Source organism: Eucyclogobius newberryi, unplaced genomic scaffold, assembly GCF_026437365.1.
Source record: "Eucyclogobius newberryi isolate DKJ021-1_F unplaced genomic scaffold, fEucNew1.0.hap1 SCAF_14, whole genome shotgun sequence".
Lineage (NCBI taxonomy): Eukaryota > Metazoa > Chordata > Actinopteri > Gobiiformes > Gobiidae > Eucyclogobius > Eucyclogobius newberryi.
In genome coordinates, this window is record NW_027315768.1 from 33010754 (window position 1) to 33036977 (window position 26224).

The 26224-nt window shown below is 43.7% G+C and overlaps 2 protein-coding genes across 2 annotated transcripts in view; one reads left to right on the top strand and one right to left on the bottom strand.

The window, feature by feature from the left end:
- The window catches only part of fhip1b (FHF complex subunit HOOK interacting protein 1B), a 35950-nt gene extending 28563 nt beyond the window's left edge, over positions 1 to 7387 (bottom strand). The window contains exon 1 of the mRNA XM_072445275.1: positions 7280 to 7387. The gene's annotated coding sequence lies outside the window, so the exon portion shown is untranslated. The remainder of the gene's footprint in view (positions 1 to 7279) is intronic.
- A 1476-nt stretch (positions 7388 to 8863) lies between these two features.
- cnga4 (cyclic nucleotide gated channel subunit alpha 4) overlaps positions 8864 to 26224 on the top strand; it is a 29723-nt gene continuing 12362 nt past the window's right edge. Inside the window, exons 1-7 of the mRNA XM_072443975.1 lie at positions 8864 to 9012; positions 10122 to 10223; positions 10300 to 10406; positions 11624 to 12207; positions 15174 to 15419; positions 22314 to 22479; positions 23552 to 24417. Coding sequence (XP_072300076.1) covers positions 8864 to 9012; positions 10122 to 10223; positions 10300 to 10406; positions 11624 to 12207; positions 15174 to 15419; positions 22314 to 22479; positions 23552 to 24417 — 2220 coding nt within the window. The remainder of the gene's footprint in view (positions 9013 to 10121; positions 10224 to 10299; positions 10407 to 11623; positions 12208 to 15173; positions 15420 to 22313; positions 22480 to 23551; positions 24418 to 26224) is intronic.

The following is a 26224-nucleotide window of genomic DNA, read 5'->3' on the forward strand; positions in this document are numbered from 1 at the left end:
TAACACAACAACAACAACAATAACAACAACAATCAGAGACCAACCGCCATGAAAAGTAACACAACAACAACAACAATAACAACAACAATCAGAGACCAACCGCCATGAAAAGTAACACAACAACAACCAGAGACCAACCGCCATGAAAAGTAACACAACAACAACAACCGGAGACCAACCGCCATGAAAAGTAACACAACAACAACAACCGGAGACCAACCGCCATGAAAAGTAACACAACAACAACAACCAGAGACCAACCGCCATGAAAAGTAACACAACAACAACAATGACAACAATCAGAGACCAACCGCCATGAAAAGTAACAACAACAACAATCAGAGACCAACCGCCATGAAAGGTAACACAACAACAACAACAACAACAACCAGAGACCAACCGCCATGAAAAGTAACACAACAACAACAACCAGAGACCAACCGCCATGAAAAGTAACACAACAACAACAACCAGAGACCAACCGCCATGAAAAGTAACACAACAACAACAATAACAATCAGAGACCAACCGCCATGAAAAGTAACAACAACAACAATCAGAGACCAACCGCCATGAAAGGTAACACAACAACAACAACAACAACAACAACCAGAGACCAACCGCCATGAAAAGTAACACAACAACAACAACAACAACAACAACCAGAGACCAACCGCCATGAAAAGTAACACAACAACAACAACAACAACAAGAGACCAACCGCCATGAAAAGTAACACAACAACAACAACAATCAGAGACCAACCGCCATGAAAAGTAACACAACAACAACAACCAGAGACCAACCGCCATGAAAAGTAACACAACAACAACAACAATCAGAGACCAACCGCCATGAAAAGTAACACAACAACAACAATCAGAGACCAACCGCCATGAAAAGTAACACAACAACAACAACAACAACCAGAGACCAACCGCCATGAAAAGTAACACAACAACAACAATCAGAGACCAACCGCCATGAAAAGTAACACAACAACAACAACCAGAGACCAACCGCCATGAAAAGTAACACAACAACAACAACAACCAGAGACCAACCGCCATGAAAAGTAACACAACAACAACCAGAGACCAACCGCCATGAAAAGTAACACAACAACAACAACAACCAGAGACCAACCGCCATGTAAAGTAACACAACAACAACCAGAGACCAACCGCCATGAAAAGTAACACAACAACAACAACCAGAGACCAACCGCCATGAAAAGTAACACAACAACAACAACCAGAGACCAACCGCCATGAAAAGTAACACAACAACAACAACAACAACCAGAGACCAACCGCCATGAAAAGTAACACAACAACAACAATCAGAGACCAACCGCCATGAAAAGTAACACAACAACAACAACAACCAGAGACCAACTGCCATGAAAAGTAACACAACAACAACAACCAGAGACCAACCGCCATGAAAAGTAACACAACAACAACAACAACAACAACAACCAGAGACCAACCGCCATGAAAAGTAACACAACAACAACAACAACCAGAGACCAACCGCAATGAAAAGTAACACAACAAGAACAATCAGAGACCAACCGCCATGAAAAGTAACACAACAAGAACAATCAGAGACCAACCGCCATGAAAAGTAACACAACAACAACAATCAGAGACCAACCGCCATGAAAAGTAACACAACAAAAACAATCAGAGACCAACCGCCATGAAAAGTAACACAACAACAACAATCAGAGACCAACCGCCATGAAAAGTAACACAACAACAACAACAACCAGAGACCAACCGCCATAAAAAGTAACACAACAACAACAACCAGAGACCAACCGCCATGAAAAGTAACAACAACAACAATCAGAGACCAACCGCCATGAAAAGTAACACAACAACAACAACAATCAAGAGACCAACCGCCATGAAAAGTAACACAACAACAACAACAACCAGAGACCAACCGCCATGAAAAGTAACACAACAACAACAACAATCAGAGACCAACCGCCATGAAAAGTAACACAACAACAACAACAACAACAACCAGAGACCAACCGCCATGAAAAGTAACACAACAACAACAACAACCAGAGACCAACAGCCATGAAAAGTAACACAACAACAACAACAACCAGAGACCAACCGCCATGAAAAGTAACACAACAACAACAACAACCAGAGACCAACCGCCATGAAAAGTAACAACAACAACAACAACAACAACCAGAGACCAACCGCCATGAAAAGTAACACAACAACAACAACAATCAGAGACCAACCGCCATGAAAAGTAACACAACAACAACAACAACAACAACAACCAGGGACCAACCGCCATGAAAAGTAACACAACAACAACAACAACAATCAGAGACCAACCGCCATGAAAAGTAACACAACAACAACAACAACAACCAGAGACCAACCGCCATGAAAAGTAACACAACAACAACAACAACAACAACAACCAGAGACCAACAGCCATGAAAAGTAACACAACAACAACAACAACCAGAGACCAACCGCCATGAAAAGTAACACAACAACAACAACAATAACCAGAGACCAACGCCATTTAAAGCAACACCACAACCAGAGAACAACCGCCATGAAAAGTAACACAACAACAACAACCAGAGACCAACAGCCATGAAAAGTAACACAACAACAACAACAACCAGAGACCAACCGCCATGAAAAGTAACACAACAACAACAACAATAACCAGAGACCAACCGCCATGAAAAGTAACACAACAACAACAATCAGAGACCAACCGCCATTAAAAGCAACACCGCAACAACAACAATAACCAGAGACCAACCGCCATTAAAAGCAACACCACCACAACAACAACAACAATAACCAGAGACCAACGCCATTAAAAGTAACAACAACAATAACCAGAGACCAACCGCCATTAAAAGCAACACCACAACAACAACGTCAATCAGAGACCAACTGCCATTAAAAGTAACACAACAACAACAACAACAACAACGTCAATCAGAGACCAACCGCCACTAAAAGCAACACCACAACAACAACGTCAATCAGAGACCAACCGCCATTAAAAGTAACACAACAACAACGACAACCAGAGACCAACCGCCATTAAAAGCCACACAACAACAACAACCAACCGCCATTAAAAGCAACACAACAACAACAACAATCAGAGACCAACCGCCATGAAAAGTAACACAACAACAACAACAACCAGAGACCAACCGCCATGAAAAGTAACACAACAACAACAACAATAACCAGAGACCAACCGCCATGAAAAGTAACACAACAACAACAACAACCAGAGACCAACCGCCATGAAAAGTAACACAACAACAACAACAACAACCAGAGACCAACCGCCATGAAAAGTAACACAACAACAACAATCAGAGACCAACCGCCATGAAAAGTAACACAACAACAACAACAATCAGAGACCAACCGCCATGAAAAGTAACACAACAACAACAACAACAACAACCAGAGACCAACCGCCATGAAAAGTAACACAACAACAACAACAACCAGAGACCAACCGCCATGAAAAGTAACACAACAACAACAACAACCAGAGACCAACAGCCATGAAAAGTAACACAACAACAACAACAACCAGAGACCAACCGCCATGAAAAGTAACAACAACAACAACAATAACCAGAGACCAACGCCATTTAAAGCAACACCACAACCAGAGACCAACCGCCATGAAAAGTAACACAACAACAACAACAACAACAACAACAACAACCAGAGACCAACAGCCATGAAAAGTAACACAACAACAACAACAACCAGAGACCAACCGCCATCAAAAGTAACACAACAACAACAATAACCAGAGACCAACCGCCATGAAAAGTAACACAACAACAATAACCAGAGACAAACGCCATTTAAAGCAACACCACAACAACAACAACCAGAGACCAACTGCCATTAAAAGCAACACCACAACAACAACGACAATCAGAGACCAACCGCCATTAAAAGCAACACCGCAACAACAACAATAACCAGAGACCAACCGCCATTAAAAGCAACACCACCACAACAACAACAATAACCAGAGACCAACGCCATTAAAAGTAACAACAACAATAACCAGAGACCAACCGCCATTAAAAGCAACACCACAACAACAACGTCAATCAGAGACCAACCGCCATTAAAAGTAACACAACAACAACAACAACAACAACAACAACAACCAGAGACCAACCGCCACTAAAAGCAACACCACAACAACAACGTCAATCAGAGACCAACCGCCATTAAAAGTAACACAACAACAACGACAACCAGAGACCAACCGCCATTAAAAGTAACACAACAACAACCAGAGACCAACCGCCACTAAAAGCAACACCACAACAACAACGTCAATCAGAGACCAACCGCCATTAAAAGTAACACAACAACAACGACAACCAGAGACCAACCGCCATTAAAAGTAACACAACAACAACCAGAGACCAACCATCATTAAAAGTAACACAACAACAACAACCAGAGACCAACCGCCATTAAAAGCAACACCACAACAACAACAACCAGAGACCAACCGCCACTAAAAGCAACACCACAACAACAACGTCAATCAGAGACCAACCGCCATTAAAAGTAACACAACAACAACAACAACAACGACAACCAGAGACCAACCACCATTAAAAGCAACACAACAACAACAACAATCAGAGACCAACCGCCATGAAAAGTAACACAACAACAACAACAACCAGAGACCAACCGCCATGAAAAGTAACAACAACCAGAGACCAACCACCATGAAAAGTAACACAACAACAACAACAACAACAACCAGAGACCAACCACCATGAAAAGTAACACAACAATAACAATAACCAGAGACCAACCGCCATGAAAAGTAACACAATAACAACAACAATAACCAGAGACCAACCGCCACTAAAAGCAACACCACAACAACAACGTTAATCAGAGACCAACCGCCATTAAAAGTAACACAACAACAACAACGACAACCAGAGACCAACCACCATTAAAAGCAACACAACAACAACAACAACAACCAGAGACCAACCGCCACTAAAAGCAACACCACAACAACAACGTTAATCAGAGACCAACCGCCATTAAAAGTAACACAACAACGACAACCAGAGACCAACCACCATTAAAAGCAACACAACAACAACAACAATCAGAAAGCAACCACCATTTCTTATTAAGAAATGAGAGGTTCTGTCTATGAGTTTTGTTTATAAGAGTTTTTGTTTATAAGAGTTTTTTTCTATTAAGAGTGTCGTTTAAAACTTCCTGTAAGTGTATCTGTCCTTTTCCTCTATCTACCTGCGTTGCAACACCAAAATTTACCCATTTGTGGACAATAAAGGCACATCTTATCTTATTAAAAGTCACAACAACAACAACAACAATCAAACGCATTCAGGTGAAAAACAAGGCTTTGGAGGAAATAATTCTCACAAAACACTAGACAACTGGGTGAATAAACATCAAATACACAGAACCCTCTGAACATAACGTCTTCTTTTGCTTTTAAAGGTTGATATATTAACAACATGGTCGGTTCTGCACACATGAAACTGAAGGCGTCTGTGGATGTAGATTTTGAAATACTCCCGTGTTATAGATTGTATTTTTGTGTTTGTTTTGTTACTTTAAAAGAGACTGCGGCTGTAAATGAGCTTTATAACTCTAATCTGGCATGATCGCATTTGTTCAATACAGATGTTCATTAATGTACACTGTCCTTTTGGAATAAATTAATACATCAATAAGTAAATAAATACAATTGTAAAAGACACAAGTGTGAATTTGTTTATTTTATGCTATTCTTTTCCTTTAATTTATCTATTAGTTTGTAGCAAAATTACAAGAATATACACTTAGCAAAGCAGCCACAGCTTTAGTGCCAAAAACCTCACACTTTGTAGTGAACGTGTTGTAAACTCGTTAGAATTTAAAGCCCTTTTGAACACAATGGATTGATTTTTCCATAAGTCTGAGCGGAAGCCTTTGGCTTTTAAGCTTTCCAAAGCCCAAACCGTAAACAAAAGCGTTTATCGTTCAACGTGTCGTAACGATTTGCAATACACCGAGCTCAGATGAATCATACGTCTGTGGACACGAGATGAGCCGAGAATAATGACACCGTGACAGATAAAGTGCCATTTTCTGTACAATTTAGTTATTTATCCAGCTCTAATTAATACAGTTTACCCGGACAGAAGAATAATGTATATAACTCATTTACAGTACTTCGATATCTAGGATTTCCACACACAAAACATGCAAATTTATCAATTTAGAGTTGTTAATAAACCGTCAATCATCAGAATGTTGAAAATTCTAGATTGGAGGAGGCTGGAGGCAAAACTACTCTAAAACATTTCACAAAAAGTACATTTTGGGGTATTTATGTAATAGATCTGTAGATGCATTTGTCCAATAAATCGTAAAAATCCAGATTTTGCCTTCATCAAAACTGCATCATCTACTTTTAAAACAAACAAATCATGACAAATCCAATAGTAAATGTTTTTAAACCAGGCTTTGTTATCACTCTCATGTGTCTGAGTGATTCTAATTAGCCAAAACCACTCAAGATTGTTCATAACTTGTGACATTAAGTGGTTTGTTTATTTATTGATATCGCAGCATGTTCCCCTTCACTTTTCCCTCCACCACAGGATTTAGGCTGTATTATTTTCACAAACGTCTAAAAAGTCCAAAGAAACTCGAGTAAAATACATAATTTATTGCACGTAAAAGAAACAAATAAATCTTCTTGTAAAATCAATCACTGCGCGCCCCCGGGGGTCCTCTCCCTGGTCCTCTCCCTGGTCCTCTCCCTGGTCCTCTCCCTGGTCCTCTCCCTGGTGCTCTCCCTGGTCCTCTCCCTGGTCCTCTCCCTGGTCCTCTCCCTGGTCCTCCCTTGGTCCTCCCTTGGTCCTCTCCTGGTCCATGCGCACCCAGCTCAGTTTCCCATCCTTATTCACCCCCATGATTAACACATTTATATCAGTTTAATTACGCTTTGTACACGTTTTAAACCAGATCTCATCACAACAAGAAGGTGGACTAGAAGTGACGCCTGCGACGCATCAAACATCACTCCAAAGTGTCCAATCCAACGGAGGAGATGATGATGTAGCAAACGCAAACTAATTAGCACTTAGCTTCAGAAACATCAACACTGCGTTGCCATTATTCGCGCATTAAACGTGTCAGTTGCGTTGACGACCAGAAAACACACCGCCGCTTACCTTGTGTGTCGGTAAATGTTCAAAGATAGTCCCGGTTGTGGCCAAAAGGCGCTTTCCGGTGCGCTTGTTGTTGACGGCGCTAGCTGCGTTAGCCGCTCGTTAGCCGCTCGGATGCTAACCGCTAACGTAACGTATTCACAATGTCACGGGGCTCGAAACGGGGCCGACGGCGCGGAGATATCCGGGAGACGGCGGCGTCGCGGGGCCGAGCGGGGTCATGGCAGTCCGGGGTGCCGCTCCGGGTCAATGCGAGCCCCGGGAGCCGCGGAGAAACATCCGATTTGGGGGATTTCGAGAGGCTTCGGTCGCCGCCGCAGCCGCCATCTTGGAACAGTCTCCGCCCACTGCCGCGAGTCAGAGCGCGAGCAAAGGTTAAAGAGGAAATAATACTTTGTTTTTCCAAGTGTTTATGTCCGATTTGATGTAGTCACAGCGCGTGGAAATGCTCTAAACGTGTTCCTCTCGTGTCTGCGTGTGTCCCCTGCCGCTGAAAACACGTGCGTGAACAATGATGTGTTGTGAAAAGTGCGGGACCAGGGCTGATTTGGCGTGTTTACATCATGTGTTCATTAATATGCACCTGTCCTGAACACATAGAATTAATTAAACTGTGCCTCTGACGGGTTTGTACGATTTCTTTGTTCCAATTTTGACTTTATTTGGTGTGTTTGTACATGTTGTAAATTTAACTGATAGTTTTACACCAATTGAGTGGCTATTTGTGGAGAAAAGTTGAAAACTCTGTAGAAAATGACAGGAACTGACGTCACAGTTCACGCAGAGTTAACAAACTACTTTTTTCGCCCTCGAAACTTTAATTCGACAAAATAAAGTCGCTCTCATGTATTTTTATTTGTCTTTTTTTATTTATTTTTTACATTAGATATGTTTCTTCTTCCTATTTCCTACTTTGTTGTAAAGTTTGTATATTTTTTAGCAAAATATAAAATATATTAATCTTAACTGTATTTTAGTTCAATGAATCGTCCAACCTGTCTGAGGCACTTTAAATCAGCAGCAGTTGGCTAACAGTTATGCTAACAGTTTCTCATTGTTAATGCTATCTTTTGTTAAAATATAAAATAAACACCCAATTAAACTTTAAAGTAAAGACTGTCTCACTGGTTTATGGATTTTATCAAATACATTTCCCCCAAAAAATGCGACTTATACTCCGGTGCGACTTATACATGTTTTATTTTTTTTTTTTCGTTTCTTAAAGTCCAAAAAATACGGTAAAACTGGAATTAAATATGTTTTAAAGATGAATAATATTACCTGTCGGAGCCACCACTTACATAACATATAAATGCTCATAAATGTACACGTACATTATCAGCGCCTTAACGACCCTCTCCTCTCCGTGTTTGGAGCTGTTGTCTCCGGCCTCTACCTGGAAGGAGCCGAGTCGTCCTGGTGAAGACGTTCCCCGAGGAGCGCGGCGCTTGTTGTGGTCCTGCCCTGCTCCATGGAGACCGGCATCGCTCCGGCACGATGCAGCGCTGCAGGTCGGTCCGCAGGTCGCGTCGCAGAGGCGGAACCGCTGGGAAACGCTGAATTCGGAGCCCGAAATCGGGTTACGGAATGGACACTTTGGGTAACGTGGACGTCGGGAACAACCAGTGGCAACGGCTGCTGAAATGGCACAGGAGGAAGAGGGTGAACGTACGAGAGGATGGAGAGAATCGGACGGAGGAGCAGAACGGGCCATTGGATCGGCTGGCCAAAATTAAGTATGTGATTTTTGATTGATTGATTGATTTATTTAGAGACATATATGTGTATTTTGTCTCCATGGTTGTTTGTTTTGTTGTGAATTTCCCCCAAAAATACACATGCAAATACAAAATACACATATATAAGATAATCCTTTATTTGTCCACACATGGGGAAATTTCATTGTTACAACGCAGTAGATACAGAAGAAGGACAGATAACTTATAGGAAGTTTCAAAAAAACACTCTTAATAGAAGAACTCTTATAAACAAAACAAAGAACTCTTAGTAACAAACATATATACAATTGTAAATAACAGTACAGAATATAGGAGCAGTGTGTGTGTTTCGATTGGCCAGAAATACATTGAAAAACAAATACTTTTACTGTTAGAGTGGTTTACAAAAGTTAATATTTTGAAAAGTTAACGTAGTTTTATTACATTGGAAAAATTTACAATTTTAAACTAGACATTAAGTTCAAAAGTTATTGATATAATTAGTATTTATCTTTATTTTTTCCCTCATTTCAAATTAGAAAATGGTTGTCTTTTACTTATTTTGAGTAAAACAATATATTTTATGCTTGTTCCATTGGCAATCTTACTTTAAGTGATTAAAAAAATACTCAAACCAAGACAAATACTACTTATTTTGACCATTTAGTAACTTATTATCTTTTTTTAGATTTTCCTGTGTACCTTCCTACCTGGTAAAAAGTTTAACGTCAAACAATGGAACATTCCCTAACCCCCGAACCCAAAGCAATAACACAGTATCTCCATGGAAACAAGCGGGTCAGAAAAGTGACACTTTTAAGCCAGTGTTTCACATCCAGGCGTGCTTGGAATCTTATTTTATTTGTATTTATTTTTTAGATTTAAAACAAGATGAAATAATATTTGAGTTAAAACAAATTATATATATTTGTAGTGCATTTTATATCTTTGAGAACGTTTTGGAGGATTTTGGCCATCGATAATAAAACAAGAAAATATAAGTGATAATTGCCAATATACCGCCTAGTTCTGTTGTTTTGTTCGATGTTATTTTTATGAGTACATTTGGAACGGTATAAAGTATTGCAGTATTAAAGTGTATTGCAGCTGAATCCGTGTTATTCCAGGTGGAGTGAGTGGGTGGTGGACCCGGCAGAACAGTTTTATTACGTGTGGCTTCAGGTGATCATCTTCCCCATCATCTACAACTGGGTGATCATCATATTGAGGTAAATGTTCCCGACGCACTTTGTATTCCCAAGAAACGCATGTACAAAGTATTGAAAGTGAGTGTGACTTGGCCAGGACCTGCTTCACGTCCATCGCCCTGAACTATCTGCCCGTGTGGTTGACCCTGGACTATCTGTCGGACCTGATGTACGTGGCAGACACCGTCATCACTCTGCGCTCAGGTACTGCCGCAGTTTTGAATCATTATTTCACATTATTTAAATTTGAAACAAGAAAAACAAACAACGAGAACAGACGAGTGAAGAATAAAATGAGAGGGCGGCGTCCAAAGAAAAGAAGGGTTAACGGGTTTATTTTTCAAGTCGATTACTCAAAACAAGGAATAACAAGTAAAGCATAATTCATAAAAAAGGAGTTGAGTTAAAAGAGGTATTATTTATTTTATTTATTTTCGATTGTTTGTTTGTGGTGTGTGCTGAGTAAGAACTCACTAGAAGGCAAAAACATAATAAAAAATAATATGATTAAAAAGGACGTGTAATTGTGAATTATTTTGGTGTAATTTGTTTGTTAAAGGATAAAGAAAATAGTGTTCTTATTATTCGTTTGTTCGGCTGCAACTCACAATTATTGTACATAGAGACATTTTAGATACATTATCAAATGAAATCTGAAATCTTCGAGATGAAGACGTTGTAATGTCTTTAAATTCACCACAAAAAAGGGACCAAACACTAAACAAGCCCATCTCTAAAAGTCTCTAAATGTCTCTAAAAGTCTCTAAATGTGTCTAAATGTCTCTAAAAGTCTCTAAATGTCTGTAAAGGTCTCTAAATGTCTCTAAAAGTCTCAAAATGTCTGTAAAAGTCTGTGAAAGTCTCCAAATGTGTCTAAATGTCTCTAAAAGTCTCTAAATGTCTGTAAAAGTCTCTTAATGTCTCTAAAAGTCTCTAAATGTGTCTAAATGTCTCTAAAAGTCTCTAAATGTCTGTAAAAGTCTCTAAATGCCCCTATGTCTCTAGATGTCTCTGTGTCTCTAAATGTCTCTTAAAGACTCTAAAAGTCTCTAAATGTCTGTAAAAGTCTCTTAATGTCTCTAAAAGTCTCTAAATGTGTCTAAATGTCTCTAAAAGTCTCTAAATGTCTGTAAAAGTCTCTAAATGTCCCTATGTCTCTAGATGTCTCTTAAAGACTCTAAATGTCTGTACAAGTCTCTTAAAGTCTATAAAAGTCTCTAAATGTCTGTAAAAGTCTCTAAATGTCTCCAAATGTCCCTATGTCTCTAAATGTTTCTGTATCTCTAAATGTCTCTAAATGTCTCTAAAAGTCTCTAAAAGTCTCTAAATGTCTCTTTGTGAGAGAGTACTTGCCGGACTAATCGATTGGCACAGTGATCGTTAGCTGAGCCCTAAACCTCCACATGTCCCCTCCTCTTTAGGTTACCTGGAGCAGGGCATCCTCGTCACGGACCCGACTCGGCTGAGGAAGCGCTACCTCCGCTCGGCGTCTTTCCTCCGGGACGCCGCGTCTCTGCTCCCGACCGACCTCCTCTACTTTGCGTTGGGGATTCAGACGCCTCTGGTCCGAATCAACCGCCTGCTGCGCACGCCACGCCTGGACGAGGCCCTGGACCGCATGGAGACCAGGACGTCCTACCCCAACACCTTCCGCATCTCCAAACTGATGCTCTACATTTTCGTGCTCATCCACTGGAACGCCTGCTTGTACTTCGCCCTCTCCAACTACATCGGCTTCGGGAGCGACATCTGGGTCTATCCCAACATCTCCATCCCGGTGTTCGCGGCGACGCGGCGCCAGTACTTCTACTGCTTCTGGTTCTCAGCGCAGATCTTCACCACGGTGGGGGACACGCCCCTCCCCAGCCAAGAGGAGGAGTACCTGTTCATGATCGCCGACCTGCTCATCGCCGTGCTGGTGTTCGCGTCCATCGTGGGGAACGTGGGGAACGTCATCTCCAGCCTCAGGGACCGGGACAACGTCTTCTTCCCCAACCATGAGCTGGTGAGACGGAGTTGGGACTTTCACGGCTCCGGGTTTTATTCAGACGGATCAGCCTGTTACAGTCCACAGTTTAGGCCTTTTTTACATTCTTAAGATAGAAATGTGCATGTAAACTAACTAAATACACAATTAACTAAATAACTAACTAAATAACTAATTAAATAACTAAATATTTAACTAAACAAGTAACTACCTAACTATCTATCTAAATAACTTTGTAAATAACTAACTAATGTACCTAGTTTTAAGAATTACACCTCGTAAAAACAAGGGTTAGGCAAAAATGTCCTTGAAATAAGTGAATAAGTGATAATCTGCTACTGCAATAATCTTACTTATTCAGCATTTATTTAGTAGAGATGTCTTAAACTACATAAATCAGATTTTTCATTTAAGTGAATATGTTTTGGTTGGATTCATTAAATTTGCAGAAATTACACATTTACTATATTTACTTACTAACTAAATAACAAAGTTACTTACTTTCTAACCTACTAACTAATTTATCTTCTGGTCAAACGTTTTTGGGTGTGTCCAGGTGAAGGCCTCTTGTGGACGAACGTTTTTTGGGTGTGTCCAGGTGAAGGCCTCTTGTGGTCATACGTTTTTGGGTGTGTCCAGGTGAAGGCCTCTTGTGGTCATACGTTTTTGGGTGTGTCCAGGTGAAGGCCTCTTGTGGTCAAACGTTTTTGGGTGTGTCCAGGTGAAGGCCTCTTGTGGTCATACGTTTTTGGCTGTGTCCAGGTGAAGGCCTCTTGTGGTCAAACGTTTTTGGGTGTGTCCAGGTGAAGGCCTCTTGTGGTCATACGTTTTTGGGTATGTCCAGGTGAAGGCCTCTTGTGGTCAAACGTTTTTGGGTGTGTCCAGGTGAAGGCCTCTTGTGGTCATACGTTTTTGGGTGTGTCCAGGTGAAGGCCTCTTGTGGTCAAATGTTTTTGGGTGTGTCCTGGTGAAGGCCTCTTGTGGTCAAATGTTTTTTGGGTGTGTCCAAGTCAAGGCCTCTTGTGGTCATACGTTTTTTGGGTGTGTCCAGGTGAAGGCCTCTTGTGGTCAAACGTTTTTGGGTGTGTCCAGGTGAAGGCCTCTTGTGGTCATACGTTTTTTGGGTGTGTCCAGGTGAAGGCCTCTTGTGGTCAAACATTTTTGGGTGTGTCCAGGTGAAGGCCTCTTGTGGTCAAACGTTTTTGGGTGTGTCCAGGTGAAAGCCTCTTGTGGTCATACGTTTTTGGGTATGTCCAGGTAAAGGCTTCTTGTGGTCAAACGTTTTTGGGTGTGTCCAGGTGAAGGCCTCTTGTGGTCAAACGTTTTTTGGGTGTGTCCAGGTGAAGGCCTCTTGTGGTCAAACGTTTTTGGGTGTGTCCAGGTGAAGGCCTCTTGTGGTCAAACGTTTTTGGGTGTGTCCAGGTGAAGGCTTCTTGTGGTCAAACGTTTTTGGGTGTGTCCAGGTGAAGGCCTCTTGTGGTCAAATGTGTTTTGGGTGTGTCCAGGTGAAGGCCTCTTGTGGTCATTCGTTTTTGGGTGTGTCCAGGTGAAGGCCTCTTGTGGTCAAACGTTTTTGGGTGTGTCCAGGTGAAGGCCTCTTGTGGTCAAACGTTTTTGAGTGTGTCCAGGTGAAGGCCTCTTGTGGTCAAACGTTTTTGGGTGTGTCCAGGTGAAGGCCTCTTGTGGTCAAACGTTTTTGGGTGTGTCCAGGTGAAGGCCTCTTGTGGTCATACGTTTTTTGGGTGTGTCCAGGTGAAGGCCTCTTGTGGTCAAACATTTTTGGGTGTGTCCAGGTGAAGGCTTCTTGTGGTCAAACGTTTTTGGGTGTGTCCAGGTGAAGGCCTCTTGTGGTCAAACGTTTTTGGGTGTGTCCAGGTGAAGGCCTCTTGTGGTCAAACGTTTTTTGGGTGTGTCCAGGTGAAGGCCTCTTGTGGTCAAAGTTTTTGGGTGTGTCCAGGTGAAGGCCTCTTGTGGTCAAACGTTTTTGGGTGTGTCCAGGTGAAGGCTTCTTGTGGTCAAACGTTTTTGGGTGTGTCCAGGTGAAGGCCTCTTGTGGTCAAACATTTTCGGGTGTGTCCAGGTGAAGGCCTCTTGTGGTCATTCGTTTTTGGGTGTGTCCAGGTGAAGGCCTCTTGTGGTCAAACGTTTTTGGGTGTGTCCAGGTGAAGGCCTCTTGTGGTCAAACATTTTCGGGTGTGTCCAGGTGAAGGCTTCTTGTGGTCAAACGTTTTTGGGTGTGTCCAGGTGAAGGCCTCTTGTGGTCAAATGTGTTTTGGGTGTGTCCAGGTGAAGGCCTCTTGTGGTCATTCGTTTTTGGGTGTGTCCAGGTGAAGGCCTCTTGTGGTCAAACTTTTTGGGTGTGTCCAGGTGAAGGCCTCTTGTGGTCAAACATTTTCGGGTGTGTCCAGGTGAAGGCCTCTTGTGGTCAAACGTTTTTGGGTGTGTCCAGGTGAAGGCCTCTTGTGGTCAAACGTTTTTGGGTGTGTCCAGGTGAAGGCCTCTTGTGGTCAAACGTTTTTGGGTGTGTCCAGGTGAAGGCCTCTTGTGGTCATTCGTTTTTGGGTGTGTCCAGGTGAAGGCCTCTTGTGGTCAAATGTGTTTTGGGTGTGTCCAGGTGAAGGCCTCTTGTGGTCATTCGTTTTTGGGTGTGTCCAGGTGAAGGCCTCTTGTGGTCAAACGTTTTCGGGTGTGTCCAGGTGAAGGCCTCTTGTGGTCAAACGTTTTTGGGTGTGTCCAGGTGAAGGCCTCTTGTGGTCAAATGTGTTTTGGGTGTGTCCAGGTGAAGGCCTCTTGTGGTCATTCGTTTTTGGGTGTGTCCAGGTGAAGGCCTCTTGTGGTCAAACGTTTTCGGGTGTGTCCAGGTGAAGGCCTCTTGTGGTCAAACGTTTTTGGGTGTGTCCAGGTGAAGGCCTCTTTTGGTCAAACGTTTTTGGGTGTGTCCAGGTGAAGGCCTCTTGTGGTCTTTCTTTTTTGGGTGTGTCCAGGTGAAGGCCTACTTGCGCAGCCACCACATCGGGAAAGAGCTGCGGCAGAGGATCGATAACTGGTACCAGCACCTTCACATCAACAAGAAGATCATGCGTGAGAACGAGATCCTAGAGCAGCTTCCTCTGCACCTGCGCACGGAGATCGCCGTCAGCGTCCACCTGCCCATCCTGTCCAAGGTCACCATCTTCCAGAACTGTGAGACCAGTCTGCTGGAGGAGCTGGTGCTGAAGCTCAACCCACAGGTGACACATGAGGGTTCAGCACTTTAGAAACATGCTGGAATTAACTCAAAGATATGTTGGAATAATTAAATACATACAATAATAATTAAATAATGAAAATAATCATAATTGTGTTTTAATATTTGTGGGTTATTGTTCAGAGACTTAAAAACATACATGAAAATACCTTTTTATTACAAGGACAGTGGTATTATTAAGTATACTAAATGTATTGTATTAAATTAAATGTTAGTATTACTAAATGTAACAAAAAAGAATCAACAATTTGTTATTTTCTTTAGTTATTCACTTTATTTGTGAACATTCTCTGTCAGTTAACATATTAAGATAAGATAAGATAAGATATTCCTTTATTGTCCCACATGGGGAAATTTCATTGGTGCAACGCAGGTAGATACAGAGGTAGACACAGAAGAACAGATCACTTATAGGAAGTCTGAAAAACACTTTCAGTAGATCTCCTATAAATAAATAAAAACTCCCATAGACAAATAAATAAATAAATACCATTGCATGTGATCCCGGCAGTAATTGCACATGAATATGTGTCACGACAGCACATAGATTGCACATGAATTTCACAGTAATTGCACATACGACAGAATTGCACATCAGTATTAGGTTAGGTCAGACGGGATAACGTGGCGATCTCCGGGTAAGACGACTGTTCTCCGCAGTTTCATGAGTTCCTCCTTTGTGGAAACGCGGTACGGCGCCGGCCGGGGGGCGGGGCCGGAGCCGGGGGGCGGGGCCGGAGCCGGGGGGCGGGGCCGGAGCCGGGGGGCGTGGCCGGAGCCGGGGGGCTCAGAGCCACGACACATCGCCACGACACGACGAAAACACTCAATCCAGCCGAATAAAGTCAAAACAAGTTAATTTAAAGCGATTCCAGTGCGTGTCCCGATCGTTGGTGAAGTTCCTCTTTCATATAAACGTGTACATAAACGTGTACCGACGACACGCCGTACTTTAGCGCGGCCGGAGGGCGGGGGGAGGGGCTGGTGGGCTCGCTCGGAGCTAGCTCACGTCACAACAACACAACGAACGCAACGAAAAACGCTCAAATCCAGCCGAAAAAAGTCAAAAACAGTTGAATTAAAAAACTATTCCAGCGCGTGTCCCTATCGTACAGTAAAATAGAAAAAATATACTAATTATATTTACAAAATATAGGAGATAAAGCACAATAAGTGTGAGAAAGAAGAGAGAGCGTTTACACCGGGCTGCCAGCTGGGTTTGGTTAACAATGTAATAAAAATATCTCAGAATACATGTACAATATAAGAAATAGCTTAAGTCGACAAATACAAAGAAGCAACTTTTTTGACTCTCTAAACATTAATAATAAAATAAAGTCGCTCTCATATATTTTTAATTGCCAAATATTTTTTTATATTTTTCCCCCCAGTGTTTTCTGGGTAATTTCCTAGTGTGATGTTGTTATTATTATTATTAATTATAAACAGGAAGTGAAATTATAAACCTAAAAAATGTGCTACTCTGTGTATAATTTTCAGAAAAATTCAAAATAAATGTATCTTAACTGCATTTTAGTTCAACGAGTCGTCTGTCCTGTAGGGGGCGCTTTAACCACCTAATGTATTGACCCACAGCTCCCTCTACAGGATGGAAGCAGTGATATTGTACCACATTATGATCTCGTTTTACAACATAAACTTCACGATATAATGTATAATGTACTTGTACGTGTTGTATATGTTGTACGTGTTGTACATGTTGTACATGTTGTACATACATGTTGTATATGTTGTACGTGTTGTACGTGTTGTATATGCTATATATGTTGTACATGTTGTATATGTTGTACGTGTTGTATGTGTTGTACGTGTTGTATATGTTGTATATGTTGTATGTGTTGTATGTGTTGTACATGTTGTATATGTTGTACATGTTGTATATGTTGTACGTGTTGTATATGTTGTACATGTTATATATATTGTACGTGTTGTACATGTTGTATATGTTGTACATGTTGTATATGTTGTATATGTTGTACGTGTTGTATATGTTGTACATGTTGTATATGTTGTACATGTTGTATATGTTGTATATGTTGTACGTGTTGTACATGTTGTACGTGTTGTACATGTTGTACATGTTGTATATGTTGTACATGTTGTATATGTTGTATATGTTGTACGTGTTGTATATGTTGTACATGTTGTATATGTTGTATGTGTTGTACGTGTTGTACATGTTGTACGTGTTGTACATGTTGTACGTGTTGTACATGTTGTATATGTTGTACATGTTGTATATGTTGTACGTGTTGTACATGTTTTGTATGTTGTATATGTTGTACATGTTGTATATGTTGTACGTGTTGTACATGTTGTACGTGTTGTACATGTTGTACGTGTTGTACATGTTGTACATGTTGTATATGTTGTACATGTTGTATATGTTGTACGTGTTGTACATGTTTTGTATGTTGTATATGTTGTACATGTTGTATATGTTGTACGTGTTGTACATGTTGTATATGTTGTACATGTTGTATATGTTGTACGTGTTGTATATGTTGTATATGTTGTATATGTTGGAAATGTTGTACATGTTGTATATGTTGTATGTGTTGTACGTGTTGTATATGTTGTATATGTTGTATATGTTGGAAATGTTGTACATGTTGTATATGTTGTATGTGTTGTACGTGTTGTATATGTTGTATATGTTGTCCCAGAGGATTTATAGGGACAGCAACGTCTTGATTTTCACAGAGACCTGGTTAACAGCAGAAATGCCAGACTCTATTGTAGGTTTGGACAATTTTCATCTGCTGCGGGCGGACAGAACGAGAGAATGCGGGAAGAAAAGAGGTGGAGGTCTGGCGGTGTATGTGAACACGAGCTGGTCCAAACCTGAACACTGCACAGTGAGGGAGCAGCTATGTAACAAGGATATTGAACTATTGGCTATTGGCATGAGGCCATATTATCTGCCCCGGGAGTTCTCACATGTGATTTTGATCGCAGTCTATGTGGCCCCGTCTGCCAATGCTGAAAATGCTTGTGAAGCACTGCTCTCCTGCACTTGTAGGCTGCAAACACAGCATCCACAGGCTCTCTTCCTCATCTCTGGTGACTTTAACCACGCTTCTCCCTCTTCTGTTCTACCAACATACACCCAGTATGTTACCTGCCCCACCAGAGAGAATAGAACATTGGACTTGTTTTTTGCCAACACCAAGGAGGCTTATTCCTCTTCCCCCCTCCCTCCCCTGGGCAGCTCGGACCACAACCTTGTACATCTGAGGCCTGTGTATGAACCCATCGTGCGCAGGCAGCCTGTGGTGTCCCGTGAGGTGAGGATGTGGTCTGCTGAGAGCGAGGAGGCTCTGAGGGACTGCTTCAGCACCACTGTCTGGACTGAGCTTTATGACCCACATGGGGAGGACATCAACACCATCACAGAGTGCATCACAGGCTACATCAACTTCTGTTTTGAGAACATTGTTCCCTCCCGGACGGTGCGGTGTTTTCCAAACAACAAGCCATGGATTAACCGTGAACTGAAGGCTCTGCTGAAGGAGAAGAAGAGAGCCTTCAGGTCAGGGAACAAGGAGGAGCTGAGGACTGTGCAGAAGGAGCTGAGGAGGAAGATCAGGCAGGCTGAGGCCGGCTACAAGAGGAGGATGGAGGAGCAGCTGCAGCAAAAGAACATTCAGGGAGTGTGGAGGAGCCTGAAAACCATCTCGGGCTTCAAAATCCCCCCTGCCCAGACAGAGGGGGATCTACAGTGGGTGAATGATTTAAATGCTCACTTCTTGAGGTTTGATCGGTCACACGCCCCTCCCCCTGCACAGCTGCATGCTCCCTCTTCCACAGCTGGACAATGCTCTGCATCTGTTCCTCTTCGCTTATCTGCCCCGGACCATCAGCTCCCCACTTCGCCTGGACTCACCCATCCCCCCAGCACACGGTCCCCCTGCCAACCACTGACTGTCACAGCAGCACAGGTGAGGAGTGAGCTGAAGAGGATTAAAGTGAGGAAGGCAGCAGGACCTGATGGCATCAGCCCCAGGCTCCTTAAGTCCTGCGCAGATGAACTGTGTGGAGTTATGGAGCATGTCTTCAACATGAGCCTGAAGCTGAGGGTGGTACCACAGGTCTGGAAGACCTCCTGTCTGGTACCTGTGCCTAAGACACCGCGCCCCAAAGACCTCAACAGCTTCAGGCCAGTGGCTCTCACGTCCCACCTGATGAAGACACTGGAGCGGCTGGTCCTGGACCACCTCCGCTCCACCGTGAGCTCAGCCATGGACCCGTTGCAGTTTGCATATCGGTCTGGCATCGGAGTGGAGTACGCTATCATCTCCCTGCTGCACCGCTCTCTCTCTCACCTGGAAAAGCCTGGCAGCTCTGTGAGGATTCTGTTCTTCGATCTTTCCAGCGCCTTCAACACCATCCAGCCGCTGCTCCTGAGGGACAAGCTGGAGACGGCTGGTGTGGAGTATGACCTGGCAGAGTGGATCCTGGACTACCTCACAGACCGACCCCAGTTTGTGAGAACCCGGAACTGTGTGTCTGACACTCGGACCTGCAGTGTGGGGGAGCCCCAGGGCACTGTCCTCGCGCCCTTTCTCTTCACCCTTTACACTGCAGACTTCAGACATGACACGGACAGCTGTGTCCTGCAGAAGTTCTCTGACGACTCCAGGGACGGGACATTGAGAGAGTGGGCTCATACAAGTACCTGGGTGTTCATCTGAACCACAAACTGGACTGGACTCATAACACAGACGCACTGTACAGGAAGAGCCAGAGTCGGCTCTACCTCCTGAGGAGACTCAGGTCTTTTGGAGTGACAGGGCCACTCCTGAAGACCTTCTACGACTCTGTGGTGGCATCAGTCCTCCTGTACGGTGTGGCCTGCTGGAGCAGCAGCATCACAGAGAGGGAGAGGAAGAGGCTGGACAGAGTCATCAAGAAGTCCAGCTCCGTCCTGGGCTGTGCTCTGGACTCGGTGCAGGAGGTGGGGGACAGAAGGGTCCTGGCTAGATTCACATCTATGCTGGACCATGAGTGTCACCTCCTGCAGGACACTCTGTCCGCTCTGGAGAGCAGCTTCAGTGAGAGACTGATCTACCCTCGCTGTGTGAAGGAAAGGTTCCGTAGATCTTTCCTTCCTGCTGCTGTCAGACTTTATAACAAAAACTGTTAGTACTGAACACTCGCAATACTGACCTAACCTAATACTGATGTGCAATTCTGTCATATGTGCAATTGCTGTTGGAATTCATGTGCAATTCATGTGCAATTACTGTGAAATTCATGTGCAATCTATGTGCTGTCGTGACACATATTCATGTGCAATTACTGTCGGGATCACATGCAATGGTATTTATGTATTTATTTATTTGTCTATGGGAGTTTTTATTTATTTATAGGAGATCTACTGAAAGTGTTTTTCAGACTTCCTATAAGTGATCTGTTCTTCTGTATCTACCTCTGTATCTACCTGCGTTGCACCAATGAAATTTCCCCATGTGGGACAATAAAGGAATATCTTATCTTATCTTATATGTTGTACGTGTTGTACATGTTGTACATGTTGTATATGTTGTATGTGTTGTACGTGTTGTATATGTTGTACGTGTTGTATATGTTGTATATGTTGTACATGTTGTACATGTTGTACATGTTGTACATGTTGTACATGTTGTATATGTTGTACATGTTGTACATGTTGTATATGTTGTATATGTTGTATATGTTTTACATGTTGTACATGTTGTACATGTTGTATATGTTGTATGTGTTGTACGTGTTGTACATGTTGTACATGTTGTATATGTTGTATATGTTGCATATGTTGTACGTGTTGTACATGTTGTACATGTTGTACATGTTGTACATGTTGTACATGTTGTATATGTTGTATGTGTTGTACGTGTTGTACGTGTTGTACATGTTGTACATGTTGTACATGTTGTATATGTTGTATATGTTGTACGTGTTGTACGTGTTGTACGTGTTGTACATGTTGTACATGTTGTACATGTTGTATATGTTGTATATGTTGTATATGTTGTACGTGTTGTACGTGTTGTACATGTTGTACATGTTGTACATGTTGTACATGTTGTACATGTTGTACGTGTTGTACGTGTTGTACGTGTTGTACATGTTGTACATGTTGTACATGTTGTATATGTTGTATATGTTGTACGTGTTGTACGTGTTGTACGTGTTGTACATGTTGTACATGTTGTACATGTTGTATATGTTGTATATGTTGTATATGTTGTACGTGTTGTACATGTTGTACATGTTGTACATGTTGTACATGTTGTATATGTTGTACATGTTGTACATGTTGTACATGTTGTATATGTTGTATATGTTGTATATGTTGTACGTGTTGTACATGTTGTACATGTTGTACATGTTGTACATGTTGTACATGTTGTATATGTTGTATATGTTGTACGTGTTGTACATGTTGTACATGTTGTACATGTTGTATATGTTGTACATGTTGTACATGTTGTACATGTTGTACATGTTGTATATGTTGTATATGTTGTACGTGTTGTACATGTTGTACATGTTGTACATGTTGTATATGTTGTACATGTTGTACATGTTGTACATGTTGTATATGTTGTATATGTTGTATATGTTGTACGTGTTGTACATGTTGTACATGTTGTACATGTTGTACATGTTGTACATGTTGTACATGTTGTACATGTTGTATATGTTGTACATGTTGTACATGTTGTACATGTTGTATATGTTGTATATGTTGTACGTGTTGTACATGTTGTACATGTTGTACATGTTGTACATGTTGTATATGTTGTATATGTTGCCTGTGGTATCGATGGGAGTATTTCTCTCAAACGTGTGACTCTGGCGGTGCTTTCAGGTGTTCAGTCCGGGCGAGTACGTGTGCAGAAAGGGCGACGTGGGCCACGAGATGTACATCATTAAAGAGGGCAAACTGGCCGTGGTGGCGGATGATGGGGTCACCGAGTTCGCCGTTCTGAGCGCCGGAAACTTCTTTGGGGAAATCAGCATCCTCAATATCAAAGGTCGCGAAATAAACTAAACACACACAACAAACACGGTCTTTGTGCGCTTCAAGAACAAATAAGTATGTGCTGAATAAAAAGGATGTATTGTTTATATTGTCTAACTATTTCGTCCATCACTTCTCTAACTGTTTTTATAAGTTCTTGTCATGTTGATGAAACAAATATTGTAATAGTTCGGGATGGGATGAGACACACGATGAAAAATGAAGCGCCCCCTACAGGTCGGACGACTCATTGAACTAAAACGCAGTTCAGATAAATGTATTTTAAATGTTGCTAACATTTTGAAACATTTCATCCCATATCCCAATAGCACATTTTTTAGGTTTATAATTTCACATATAATCACAGTAGGAAATTACCCAGCAAACACTGGGCCAAAACTCATCTAATGTCAAAGCATAAACTTTGACTGAAATGAGTGTCCCCTCTTGTCATTTTCTACAGATTTTTCAACTTTTCTCCACAAATACCTGCTCGATCGGTGTAAAACTATAATTTATACGTACAACAGGTATAAATACACCAAATAAAGTCAAAATTAGAACATCGTAAAAACCTGTCATAGGCACTTTAATTTACATAAATAAATACGATTGCGATCCAGTTCACAATTTTGACCTCACTATTTTTGATTGATTTCATGTCATATTTGGGCTTTCATAACACTGCTTATTGAAACTATAACTTCTCATTAAACTGTTTTTCAGTCCAAGCCAAACGTAAACCAAACAAACAATTATTATTTGTTATTTTCAAGCGATTTGAACAAACTTGTGGCAATTTTGTCTTAATTTTTGTCCCGTTTCTTACTAATTGTTGATAATAACTGGAACTATGACAGGATTAAAACAGGTGGTACTACTTTGATGATACTTCAAAAAGTATTTACACAAAGAAACAGATCACAGTTCTTGTCGTTTTTGTTCACTGCCTAAACTATTTTAATACACAAATAATTGCAGCAACATGAATGAAAATCAGCTCTAATCTATAACGAAGACGCCAATAAAATCTATAAATAAATAAACACATGCAGCGATAATCGAAACATCCGATCTTATTTCAGGAAACAAGTCCGGAAACCGTCGCACGGCCAACATCCGCAGCATCGGCTACTCCGACCTCTTCAGCCTGTCCAAAGAAGACCTGACCGACGTTCTGTCCGAGTTCCCCGCCGCCAAGCGCCACCTGGAGGAGAAAGGGCGCCAAATCCTCACCAAGATGGGCATGCTGGAGGAGAGCGGCGAGGGGAAGGAGGACGAGGGGGAAAAGGTGGAGACGCGGGTCGACCGACTGCAGGAAACCATGGAAACGCTGCAGACGAAGTTTGCCAGACTCATGGTCGAGTTGGAGTCGAGTAACCGGAAGATGAGGGCGAGAGTCGAGCAGCTGGAGTGGGAGGTCGCGACTCTCGACGACGGGCTGGGAATTGAGGGTGAAGAAGAAGAAGAAGAAGAAGAAGAAGAAGAAGAAGAAGAAGAAGAAGAAGAAGAAGAAGAAGAAGAAGAAGAAGAAGAAGAAGAAGAAGAAGAAGAAGAAGAAGAAGAAGAAGAAGAAGAAGAAGAAGAAGAAGAAGAAGAAGAAGAAGAAGAAGAAGGCAGGGGAGAAGGTGTGGGGGGAGAGGTGGAAGAGCAAAGAGAGGAAGCGGAGGGCGAAGAGGAGGTCGGCGAACGTGGAACTGAGCGAGGGCAAAGCGAAGATGCGCCCGGCGAAGAGGTGACCAAAGAGGGGGACGGAGAGAGCACGAAGAGCACCAAGGAGAGCGGAGAGGGTGGAGAGGGTGGGGAAGGAGGCAAGGAGGCGAGCGAGGGAGGAAAGGGCGAAGCGGAGGAGGCGGAGGAGAGGAAGGAGAAAGGCGACGCCCGGCCGGGAGCAGGGGATGGAGCGGAGATAGAGAGCGAGGAGAAGAGTAACGCGGGGGAGGAAGAGGAGGTGAGGGTGGAGGGAGAGAGGGAGGAGGAGGTGAGGGTAGAAGGAGAGAGGGAAGAGGAGGAGGAGGTGAGAGTGGAGGGAGAGAGGGGGGAGGAGGAGGAGGAGGAGGTGAGGGTGGAGGGAGAGAGGAAGGAGGCGGTGAGGGTGTAAGGAGAGAGGGAGGAGGAGTTGAGGGTGGAAGGAGAGAGGGAGGAGGCGGTGAGGGTGTAAGGAGAGAGGGAGGTGAGGGTGGAAGGAGAGAGGGAGGAGGAGAGGAGGTGAGGGTGGAGGGAGAGAGGAAGGAGGAGGTGAGGGTAGAAGGAGAGAGGGAGGAGGTGAGGGTGGAAGGAGAGAGGAAGGAGGAGGTGAGGGTGGAGGGAGAGAGGGAGGAGGAGGTGAGGGTAGAAGGAGAGAGGGAGGAGGAGGAGGAGGTGAGAGTGGGGGGAGGAGGAGGAGGTGAGGGTGGAGGGAGAGAGGAAGGAGGCGGTGAGGGTGTAAGGAGAGAGGGAGGAGGAGGTGAGGGTGGAAGGAGAGAGGGAGGAGGAGGTGAGGGTGGAAGGAGAGAGGGAGGAGGAGGTGAGGGAGAGAGGAAGGAGGAGGTGAGGGTGGAGGGAGGAGGAGGTGAGGGTGGAGGGAGGAGGAGGTGAGGGTGTAAGGAGAGACGGAGGAGGAGGTGAGACAGCAGAGGGAGGAGGAGGTGAGACAGCAGAGGGAGGAGGAGGTGAGGGTGTAAGGAGTGACGGAGGAGGAGGAGGTGAGACAGCAGAGGGAGGAGGAGGTGAGACAGCAGAGGGAGGAGGTGAGACAGCAGAGGGAGGAGGAGGTGAGGGTGTAAGGAGAGACGGACGAGGAGGAGGTGAGACAGCAGAGGGAGGAGGAGGTGAGTCAGCAGAGGGAGGAGGAGGTGAGACAGCAAAGAGAGGAGGAGGTGAGGGTGTAAGGAGAGACGGACGAGGAGGAGGTGAGACAGCAGAGGGAGGAGGAGGTGAGACAGCAGAGGGAGGAGGAGGTGAGACATCAGAGGGAGGAGGAGGTGAGACAGCAGAGGGAGGAGGAGGTGAGACAGCAGAGGGAGGAGGAGGTGAGGGTGTAAGGAGAGACGGATGAGGAGGAGGTGAGACAGTAGAGGGAGGAGGAGGTGAGACAGCAGAGGGAGGAGGAGGTGAGGGTGTAAGGAGAGACGGACGAGGAGGAGGTGAGACAGCAGAGGGAGGAGGAGGTGAGACAGCAGAGGGAGGAGGAGGTGAGGGTGTAAGGAGAGATGGACGAGGAGGAGGTGAGACAGCAGAGGGAGGAGGAGGTGAGACAGCAGAGGGAGGAGGAGGTGAGACAGCAAAGAGAGGAGGAGGTGAGGGTGTAAGGAGAGACGGACGAGGAGGAGGTGAGACAGCAGAGGGAGGAGGAGGTGAGACAGCAGAGGGAGGAGGAGGTGAGACAGCAGAGGGAGGAGGAGGTGAGAGGAGGTGAGACAGCAGAGGGAGGAAGAGGTGAGACAGCAGAGGGAGGAGGAGGTGAGACAGCAGAGGGAGGAGGAGGTGAGGGTGTAAGGAGAGACGGATGAGAAGGAGGTGAGACAGTAGAGGGAGGAGGAGGTGAGACAGTAGAGGGAGGAGGAGGTGAGACAGCAGAGGGAGGAGGAGGAGGTGAGACAGCAGAGGGAGGAGGAGGTGAGACAGCAGAGGGAGGAGGAGGTGAGACAGCAAAGAGAGGAGGAGGTGAGGGTGTAAGGAGAGACGGACGAGGAGGAGGTGAGACAGCAGAGGGAGGAGGAGGTGAGACAGCAGAGGGAGGAGGAGGTGAGAGGAGGTGAGACAGCAGAGGGAGGAGG